This window comes from Salvia splendens, chromosome 14 (genome assembly GCF_004379255.2).
Source record: "Salvia splendens isolate huo1 chromosome 14, SspV2, whole genome shotgun sequence".
Taxonomy (NCBI): Eukaryota; Viridiplantae; Streptophyta; class Magnoliopsida; order Lamiales; family Lamiaceae; genus Salvia; species Salvia splendens.
The window spans coordinates 5,818,495-5,829,485 of NC_056045.1; the positions used below are offsets into that span (position 1 = coordinate 5,818,495).

General features: G+C 40.2%; 1 protein-coding gene and 1 pseudogene across 1 annotated transcript; one reads left to right on the forward strand and one right to left on the reverse strand.

Moving 5' to 3' along the window:
* Positions 1-1,492: 1,492 nt before the first annotated feature.
* On the reverse strand, positions 1,493-3,375 carry LOC121763625 (inositol-tetrakisphosphate 1-kinase 1-like). The gene is made up of 2 exons (XM_042159684.1): positions 3,210-3,375; positions 1,493-2,730 (listed from the first exon to the last, which is right to left on the reverse strand). Exons 1-2 carry the CDS (start codon positions 3,291-3,293, stop codon positions 1,846-1,848), a joined length of 969 nt encoding a protein of 322 aa, XP_042015618.1. The 5' UTR covers positions 3,294-3,375; the 3' UTR covers positions 1,493-1,845.
* A 1,636-nt stretch (positions 3,376-5,011) lies between these two features.
* On the forward strand, positions 5,012-6,463 carry LOC121764066 (annotated as a pseudogene).
* The last annotated feature ends 4,528 nt before the right edge of the window (positions 6,464-10,991 follow it).

Consider the following 10,991-nt stretch of genomic DNA (forward strand, 5'->3'; position numbering starts at 1 on the left):
TGTCAAATCACCTTATGCGGAGTGTCACAATCCAGGCATTGATCTACATGAGTTTTGGTCTAGGTAAAATATGCCTAGTGAATAATAGTTTTCCAGTATTGGCCAATAGTATTATGTTAAGTGAGCTTTAAAGTTTAAACTGATAAAAAAAGTCAATATCAAAATATTAGGTAGGGTAGAAATCACAGAGATACAATAAGAGAAACTTTAAACAGACATACAATGTTGAAATAAAATTTATTTTAATTTTGCCAGAAATAGCATAAGAGAGATAAGGATAGTCAACACAGGAATCCCTAATTTCAGAAAACATGTTTCTTCCGTAGATATCTGAAAAAAACAATATGCGAGTATAAGAGTAGGTTCTTACCTGATACAAAAAGTAATTGGGTATAAGACTTCCCAATGTACAAGTAAGCAACAAACCTTCTGTAACAAGCGATGATCTCATAAACAAACTAACCCACCAACCTTTACCAATATTTTGATAAATTGAACCTAAGTTTTTGCCTCCATCTCGTCAACCTTTAGAGCATATAAGAAGAGTATAAATGATACTTGCACTCAGTAATCACCAATAAAGTGAATTAAAAATATAGGAATATAATAAAATTTCTTGATAGCCAATCTACACATGCCAAACTTCATCAACCCCGTGCATACCAGACTTCACCTAGAACCAGGTGGTATCTATAGTACACAACAAGGAAACACCATACCATAGAAAGATTTGGCATGAACAAAGAAGCATTAGTTTAAAATCAGAAATGAACAGCTTTACCATCATCAATGTTACATAAAACTACGATTGATCTAGAGAAGATCTCTACTTAGAGGTGAGACATTGGCGTAGCTATCTATCAGGGGCATTTTTTTTTCTCAGCATATGTGATTGCAGACATGGAAATGCTTTTCGCCATATACAAAATAGAAAAATATGATATAGAAAACCAATTTTCAAGTGATCTGCATATTCATAGTAGATAGTTTCAATAATTTCCTGCAAAAACCAACATTCCTCTTACAGGTCAAACAGCTATTAGAGGTTGTAGCAACCTGAGCTGGATGGTGCTAAGCTTTGCTGTGATTACTAGATTCGTCTACATAACCTTAGAAGACACAATATCATGACTAACCAGAAACTAAATGCCTTTGTAAATTATAACAGGGGTCCAAAAGTTCAGCTTAGGAGCTTCAATTGCTTTGTTAACTAGTCTTGCAACTCATGTTCCCTTTTACATTGCTAACATTCTTGACAAACTGGAACCTGTCACTGGAATATGACTGGTAAAAGCATTCATCTCAGATTAAGAACAACTCTAGAAATAAAATCAGCCTTATTGCTAGATGGAACATCGAAAAGATTATGCTGTCACCATTCTGGACATTCTATTTAGCCACAATCAAAATTGACAGCCATTGCAGAATGAATAAATTACTAACAAACAAAGTGAAACAAAATAGAAGAAACAGAGTCAGCATTGATACGAAAAATTTCTGTAAATAATATCGATATAACAAAATGGGGGAAAGGGTGTCGGAAATCCAAATCATTAGCTACCAACAATTCTGGCAATAAGCCTTGTGCAAGCAAGAAGTGGGTTCCTTTGCAGTCGTGAATTCCAAAACAATAAAATAAGAATGAAAACACATAATTAGCTTCCCGCAGCATATTGTCCGCGCAAGTCATGCTCAAGTTCTGTCACACTGCTCATCTCTTATCCTGGGAATTTCCACACAACTTATCTATGTGTTTCATCAATCAAGATGAACCCAGTGCTGGTTGATCGCCACAACAGGCCAGAATATCGGCTCTGAGTGACAGAACTACTCAGTTATATTCAGCTAACAATCCTTAGAAATCACGCTTGGCTTATTATGCACAATGTCAAGAAAAAAATCAGTCAAAATTGTCTCGTAGCAAGGCATCTTCGCATACCCTGGAAAGTAATTGATATCAATAACGAGATGCCGTCCTTCAACACTACTGTCCCTTATCATATCAAAATTGAAAAGGTTCAATTTCAAAGCTTCCCTTAACTGACTAGCTACTTCCGTCACAAAACTAGATGGAGGAAGCTCAGCCGCCTCAATCAGCTTCTCCACGCCGTCATCGCTCTGATCCTGAGCAGTCACATTCGAAATCTGTGAAAACGACACCGAATTCTCCGAAACGCCCAATTTCACCTCCGAGATATCCGGCAACGATTTCCTCTTCACACACTGAATGTGCTGGCCCGCCACGTACACCTTGAAAATGACCCCTCCATGATTCACGAACTCTTGCAGTACAAACGGCTGGCTCCAATTCAGCCCTCGCAAGCCCTCCTCGTTGAAAACCAACGACATCTGGTGAGAGCACGCGGTCCCATTCGCCAACAGAGGTTTGGCAATCACCGGAAACCTTAAACCACTCGACGCGACGCAGCCAATCAGCGATTGGGGATTTTCCACAGACACCTGCTTCGGAACCCCAATCGAAAACCCGTTCGCGATTTCCAGCTGGTTCACCGCCTGCAGCATGGTTACCCGATTGTGGAGGCGCTCGATCGCCTCCGGCCGGTCAATTACGACGATGTTGGGCTTTTGCAAGAGGAGCTGCTCGAGCTGGTTCCGCCATTCCGGGTCGGGTGATTTGTGGATGATGCAATCGAAGGGTAATTGATCGATCAGGGGTTTGGTGGTTTGGATGGGAAATAGATCGATTCCTCTCTCCTTGGCGAGATTGAGGAGTGTTGCATGCATGACTATTAACCTTGATCAACATACATGCATGCAACATTAGCGTACATGCATGCGACATATAGTGAGGTGGCTGTGACGTGGCGTTAGTAAAGAGTCTTGACCAATGAGAAGAAGGCAATGACGTGTTAGCAGCCAATAGGAAGGATCCTACGTGGAAGATACTAAGCTGGAAGACGGCGTGAGCTAGCTTGAGCTAAGAAACAGAGTATAAATAGTCGATTGCTACTCTTTCTTTAGTTTTAGCGTTGATATTGTGAGTTGTACGTTTTGATAAGCTCCGATCGTGGATCGTGAGCTCCTCTTTGATTCGTTTCTCCGAGTTGTAAAGACTTTCGATCATGATTGTTAATTCAGTTCATTCTCATTGATTGTCATTGTCTCATGATCGTAGTTCATCGTTGAATTCTTGTGAAATCAATGTTGTGAGCTAAGATAGATAAGTTACGAAGAATGATCGTAACAAGGAGCGACGGTTGAATGAAACTCTTCACTTTTTTAGGCGCCAGAGCATAGCCTATGCGGTACCTTGTCTTCGATTCCTCCGACATCGTATCGTAGTTTGGAATTCTTCGTTGCGAAAGAGAAGAAGATGAAGAATTAGGGCAAACGATTTTGGGTTTTTCCCTTCAGTTTTTTTGCCGGTAATTTCAAATTTTATCTTTAACATAGCAGAATCAAAAGAACAAAAAAAAATTATTTTTTGCCGTAGGCAATTTATATACTATACAAGACTAAAACAAAGAATGGAAATAAAAATATTGAAGATAAAATTCAAGAAATAAACTCACAAAAAATATTATTGATAAAGGATCTTAATTTTATACATACACTAATTCTAAGTTATGGAAAAATAAAACGTGAAGAAAATATATTAAAAAGCAACTAGATTAAAAGAAAATCTCAATTTGTAGAAAGAAAAAATATCAAAGACAATTAATATAGATCAACAAATTTTCATCTACTTATTTTAATTAACTAGGAAAATAAATAAATCTATCAACACAACTTGTGAAATTTAATAATTACAAAAGGAAAGAAAATCAAAACTAATTAATGTTAAACCATGTCTGCATCATTCCCAGTTGTTGGACAAAAATAATTTGTCCTCAAATCTTGAATGCATCTTCCATCTAGCGATCAAATGTTTCTTCATGATCCAACTTTAGTAGTTTGTTTCGTTTCCACCTTCTAACATGGAAGTTAAGTACTCCTATATATGCTTTTGTTGTTGAAAGTTATTTTAAAAAATTGCTCGAACATTTTGGGCAACTAACAAGCATTCTCTTCTTTAATTTTTTATGGTTAGATAAACTTAAATTTAAAGGCCGCGCCACGAAGGACTCAAATCTATGACTTTTGACCTTAGGCATTATTAACCTCTTTAATCTTTATATGTCCCTTCAATAACATATTGTGGTGTCTTTATTGGCTCATGAAAGTAAGAATCAAAATTGTTACTCTATGAGTAAAACTGAATAAATCATTGTACATTCCGCAATAAGAACCAAATGTTTTACCTGCGATAAAGAGATTGATTCTGAATTTGAGATTACATCAAATGGACTATTTTCTTCTTATGTGTTCTCTCTTTTCACACACGGCTCCACCATATATTATACTATGATGTAGCCGTACATAATATTAGTATATGATAATATGAACAGTAGTATACTTTAAAAAATATATTGCATATTTTTCACTAGTACATTATAATTTTTCACTTAGATTAGAATTTTTGAAATATAAAAAAATTTAGATAAAATATGCTACTTCCTCTATCCCTAAAAGTTTGTCACACTTCTTTTCTGCAATAGTTTTATAAAAAAATAATAAATAGTTATAGTTGAGAGAATGTAAAGTAAGAGAAAAAATAATTTAGTTAAGACTTTTCTCTATATTATTCTCTCTTATTTTATCCTCTTTATACTTTAACTATTTATTACTCCATCCGTCCCAAAAAAATATGTGCATTTGGGACGACGCGGAAATTAAGAAAAAATTGGTAAAGTAAGAGAGAGGAGGAAAATGGTATAGTAAAACAAGAGAGAGAAGGAGAATGGTAGTTAAAGTAGTGTTAGTGGATAGTGAGACATGCATGATTAAATTGATATAAATTTCTGAAAATGGAATGTACACAGGGACGGAGGGAGTATTATTTTTACGAAAGAAAAAAATGTGATAAACTTTGAGGGAGGGTAGTATAATAAAGAACTTTTTTTTTCAGGGGTATAATAAAGAATTTTTTTTTTCGTTTCTCTTATGTTTCATGGCGTCGGCAGTGGCGCTCTAGAAGAACTACCGATGCTTCCAATCTCTGCAGCAGTCCTACACCGGCGGCCCTTATGCCGTTGCTTCCGATGCCTCTTTCATCGTCTGCGCCTGCGACGACACCATTAAGGTCGTCGAATCTTCTAACTCCGCCATCAGATCAACCATTGAAGGCGACTCCGAACCCGTCACCGTCCCTCATCCTCAGCCCCGACGTTCGAGTGTGGGAGGTTTCCACACTCAAATGCATTGGCTCGTGGAAGGTCCGGTGCTATTCTATTATTCTATATGTTGTTTGTTGAATTTTTTTATGATGATCAGATGATGTTTTTGGTATTGAAGAATTGAAGCTTGTTTCGAATAGGTCGCTGTTCATAATTTTAGTTAATTTAGCTCGGTTATAGAGTTGGAAATGAATCGAATCAATCTGATTATGATACTATTCAGCAATGTAAGCATGTGAATTTGTTTGATTTTCAATAGGATTTTTGATGAGTTTAGACACTTATTAAGCTTTTATGATTTTCCAAGCCTTAGGCTGTTGTATACATATGGAAAGTATAACTAGCTTTAGGCTGAGAATTATGATTTTACATACCTGAGTTTATTTAAAATTAATTTATATATTGGGGTGTTGATGGTGGCTTCTGCACACATTATTTAAAGGGGTGGTAACCAGCCTCATGTTTCACCCAGACCCAAACCGATTACTTGTGACCTCTTTATTGAAACACATAATATCTCTAATTTTCTAATAGTCTTCTGGCTATCTTATTTTGGAAATCTCGATTGGATTGGATTGGATTGGATTGGAGTGATTAAATTCTTTACAGATTTTCTCCGGTGGCGATGACAGGGTGTGGGACCTTGCGAAGAAAAAGTGTGCCGTAACACTAGAAAAACATCAATTGCGATATCCGAACATGGATGGACCTTGGTGACTGCTGGAAGAGACAAGGTAAATCCATAATGTTCTGGCCCATTTATGTTTCTCTATCATACTAATGCAATAATTTATATGATGGAGGGCAAGAAAATCTCAACTACAACCTTTTTGTCTTTTTATTTGTTTTAAGGTCTATGTATGAACTGGCAAAACATGTATGTGCATATAAGAAATGTATATTATAATTATCACAATTATATTTTCTAGTGTAAGTTCATCCTTGTTATTTTTGTGATAGATTTTTTGTCATATTACATCCTCTAGTTGTGTCATAACATCCATCTGTAAGTTCAGGTTGTGAATGTATGGGACCTGCACGATTATAGCTGTAAAACTACTGTACCCACATATGAAGTGGTAGAAGCAGTGTGTACATTTGATGCGTCATCCCCTTTTGCCCTATGCCTGTCATCATTTGCTCAGAAAAATGGGAAGAAGATTAGTTCATAACGTGTTCAATTTTTAACAGTTGGTGAACATGGGATTTTGCGGATATGGTGTTAGAGTTTATATACTTGAAATCACCCGAGTGATTGAATACTGTAAAAATCTATATTTTATTTTTCAATTGATGCAACATATTATTTTTGTCATAATGTTGTTATGTTTTACATTTAATGAATGTTTATTGCATATTTAAATGTATAAACAACGTAACAAAGTCTAAGTCTTTGTTTTAGTAGACCGGTTGTGGGCGTCGTCCACTTTAAGGTAACACGGTCAGTTCTGAACAAAGAAAAATAAGAATTTCACAACCTAGATAGGCCTAGACTACCTATCGTGATGTCAGTCCGCATATTTCTAAGCCTTACTGAAATAAGATGACATTGGTGCGGTATAGCACTGAATTGGATCTAACAGCAAGACTAGTATTTATGCTATCTACTGAAAGACGATGTCTTGATAATTAATTTCTTAATCAATGTACGTTAGCATTGAGCATACGGTATTGATTATGCACTACTTTGACTTACCAAATGGTGTGGGGTTTTCGCAACCCAAGAATCCTGGTATATTGGGTAGTGGTGATTAATATCTAGCGGTGCTAGGATTGCTATTATATTGAATCGTCGCGAGGTGAGTCTCGTTTGATAACGTCCACAAGAGGAGCTCGAAACAAGGTTTTATTATTCGGAACCTAGCTAGTTGGAGTTTGAATATTCTATGGATAATAAATAAGCATTTTTTGCTAAGTCCACTCTTGTAGTTAATAATATGTTAATTAATTAAGTTCATAGCAGACATTAATTAATTAATGGACGTTTCTATCTTAAGCAAGGGAAATGACGACAAACAAATAGAAACCCGGAATACTTGTACTTTCGGATTTGGATGGGCAGTACAATATTACTTCTGTAGTGGCTGCTCGTAATATTCTAATATAAACGACTAATTGGATACAATAAAAATAAAATCTTTTTCTCTTCCCTTGCTCTCTTTTATTTTCGGTATACCCTTAACATCAAATCTAGGGTTCATCGATCAATATTTCAATTTGCGTGCTCTCTCAATCGATAGGATAACCGGATCCTATCATCTGGTGCTTTCTTGAGCCACTCTTCCCCCTGCATGTTCAACCTTTTGGACCATGCCTTCGGATTATTATGACGACGAGAAGAAATCGTCGCGACCACATGAATATACTACCCAGGAAATCGGTCAAATGCTTCACGATATGCAGATACGCCAAGCCAAATATGAAAAGAAGTGATGGCGCACAAACAAGAGCTCCTCACGAGACGTCGCGAATCCACCATATGGACCAAGACAGTCGTGGTCTTCTTGCAACAACCATTCAGCCATTCCGGGCGAGTCAGTCACCAAACGAGAAGGTCAACCAGACCAGCGACCCCATTGCGAAGGGCAGCCCCCGCACGACTATCACGTGGTCCGTATCTCAGTGGCGGAACGGACTCGACAGGGCCTCTGTTGGTGGTGCCCCGAGAAATACTCTCGAGCTCATGTTTGTGCCAAGAAATTTTATACACTGATGGTTGTAAATGAAGAAGACGAGGAGATCCACGATACAAACGTGGAGGATGATGGTGAGAATATGGTAATTTGTGGTGATGTCTCTTGAGTTCTCGTCCTGTGCCCTAAGATCAAGCCTCGTTCTATTCGCTTGCACGTACGAATTAATGGCTCTTCGGTGTCTATACTGATCGACGGCGGCAGTACCCATAACTTTATCCAACCCACCGTCGCGGAAAAGCTAAGTCTTCCTGTCAATGCTATTTCTCCGTTTCGAGTGTTTGCTGGTGATGGGGCATCATTAAAATGTGCCTTCACATGTCTTAACACCCCGGTTACATTGCAGGGGCACCAGTTTGAGATCGACTTATTTATACTCCAAGTCAAGGACCCGGATATTATTTTGGGAGTGCAATGGCAGCATGATTTGGACGATATCACAAAGAACTACTGGAATCTCACTATGAAGTTTGATTGGAATAATCAGCCAGTGTTTTTGCGAGGGGAAGATGCACCCCCACGCCCAATCTCTTATAACAATTTGTTTTTTCTCATGGGCACATAGACTGAGGCAGACATCTTTGAACTTGTGCTGGTACAGCCTGATACCTCGACCTCGAGCCCGAGCTTCGCCGAGGCTGATCCAGATTTGGACGCCATCCTTTCTGACTTCACATCAGTTTTTTATCTTTTGTCGGAGTTGCCACCAACCCGTCAATGGGACCATCGGATCCATCTACCGACAAGGACAAAACCTGTTAATGTTCGACCTTATCGCTACCCCTATTTCCAGAAAACGGAGATCGAACGGCAAATTCTTGAGATGCTTAAAAAGGAGGTGATACAACTCAGCACAAGTCCCTTCTCATCCCCAGTACTCTTGCTCCGCAAAAAATACGACACTTTTCACTTTTGTATCGACTACATGGCTCTAAATGCGGCAACCACACCCGACCACTTCCCTATCCCTACTGCAGATGAACTTTTGATGAGCTCCACGCAGCGCGGGTATTTTCTAAGTTGGATTTGCGCTCCGGTTATCACCAAATCTGGATGCACGCGGACGATGTCCACAAAACGGCTTTCCGCACCCATGACAGCCATTATGAATTCCTCGCCATGCCATTCGGGCTCACTAACGCCCCGTCGACATTTCAAGCCGCCATGAACAACTTATTTCAATCGTTCTTGCGACGCTTCGTGATCGTTTTCTTCGATGACTATTTCAGCATATTCTGGTGTATAGCGCTTTGGCAGACGATCACAAGCTCCACCTCCGGCAGGTTCTTAAAATCCTCCAAGATAACACTTTTTTCATCAAAAGGTCCAAATGTGCTTTTGGGGTTCGGACTATTGACTACCTAGGCCATATTATCTCGACCGGCCAGCTCCTAGCCGATCCAGCGAAATTGGAGGCCATGCAGGCGTTGCCATCGCCTTCTAATGTGAAACAACTCTGGGGATTCCTTCGCCTCACAGGCTATTACCGCAGATTTGTCAAGAACTACCCCATTATTGCCTCACCTCTCACTGAACTCTTGAAGAAAGATGCCTTCTCTAGGACCGACTCAGCTTCGCAGAGCTTTGCCGCACTAAAGGAGGCCATGTGTTCGGGCCCTGCGCTAAAGCTGCCCACTTTTGAGCTTCCCTTTGTCATAGAAACTGATCCTTCCAACCTCGGCATTGGCGTCGTGTTACTTCAGGAGAATTACCCTCTCGCCTATTTCAGTAAGAAGTTGGGACCGCACCGTCGTTTGGCTTTGATATATCATAAAGAGCTCTATGCCATTGTTAAGGCAGTTCAGAAATGGAGACATTATTTGTTGGGACGGGAATTTATGATCCGCAGTTATCAACGCAGCTTGAAGGATTTACTATCGCAAGTGGTCCAGACACCCGATCAGCAGTTTTACCTGCGAAAATTGATGGGCTTCCAATTTCGCATAGAATACAAAATCTGGGGCGTCTAATAAAGTTTTCGATGCTCTATCTCGTCAGGTGGACGAGCTGCATGTAGGCAACCCGAGTCTCCTTGTCTTATTCACACGACCGGCAGTCGCGATCATTGACACGATCCGGCTTGAGAATTCTTCGCTGGACGAAATGTGCGAGTTGCAGAAGTTGGTGGCAAAGGGTCACGCTTCGATGCACATTTCTGTGCAAGATGGGACCCTCCACTTTAAGCGTCGCATGTTCCTCACTATGGACTCTTCCGCTATCCCAGCCATTTTGGCTGAGTGCAACGACGCTTCGACGGCTGGCCACCCCGGCGCTCGTCGCACGCTTGCTCATGTGGCAGGATCCTTCTATTGGGCAGGGATGAGATCCGACGTCAATAATTATGTTGCGGCTTGCGTGACCTGTCAAGCTACGAAGTACGTCCGAGACAAGCCAAACGGTTTGATCCAACCGTTGCCAATCCCGGACATGTTGTGGGAGGCGGCCTCAACGGATTTCATCGTCGGTCTTCCTAAATCGCAGGGTTACACGGCAGTGATGGTGGTGGTTGACAGATTGTCGAAATACGCCCATTTTGGGGCTTTGAAACCGGGCTTTGATGCGCCAAGGGTAGCCCGCTTGTTTGTGGACACGGTGGTCAAACTTTATGGATTTCTAAAGAAGCTTCTCTCCGATAGGGACTCTATTTTCATGAGTGATTTTTGGGTTGAATTAATTTCACTCAGCGGTACAAAATTGCAATTCACCACTGAGTAATACGCTCAAACGGATGGCCAATCGGAGGTCACTAATCGAGCTTTGGAGCAGTACCTCCGAGCTTATACATTTGACTGCCTGCAGTGTTGGTCGCAGTTGCTTCCATGGGCAGAATTAGCTATGAACAGCTCGTTTAATGTGAGTATTGACATGTCGCATTACGAGGCCCTTTACGGACGTTAACCACCCAATTTGTTTGACACATATTCACGGCCTTCTCACAACGCGGAGGTGGCTGAATTGCTGGAGGAGCGTGAGACCCTACTGCGATAGGTGAAGGCGCGGCTTAGCCATGCTCAATCGCTTATGGCTGCGCAGGCGAATCGCCACCGTAAGGATGTGGAGT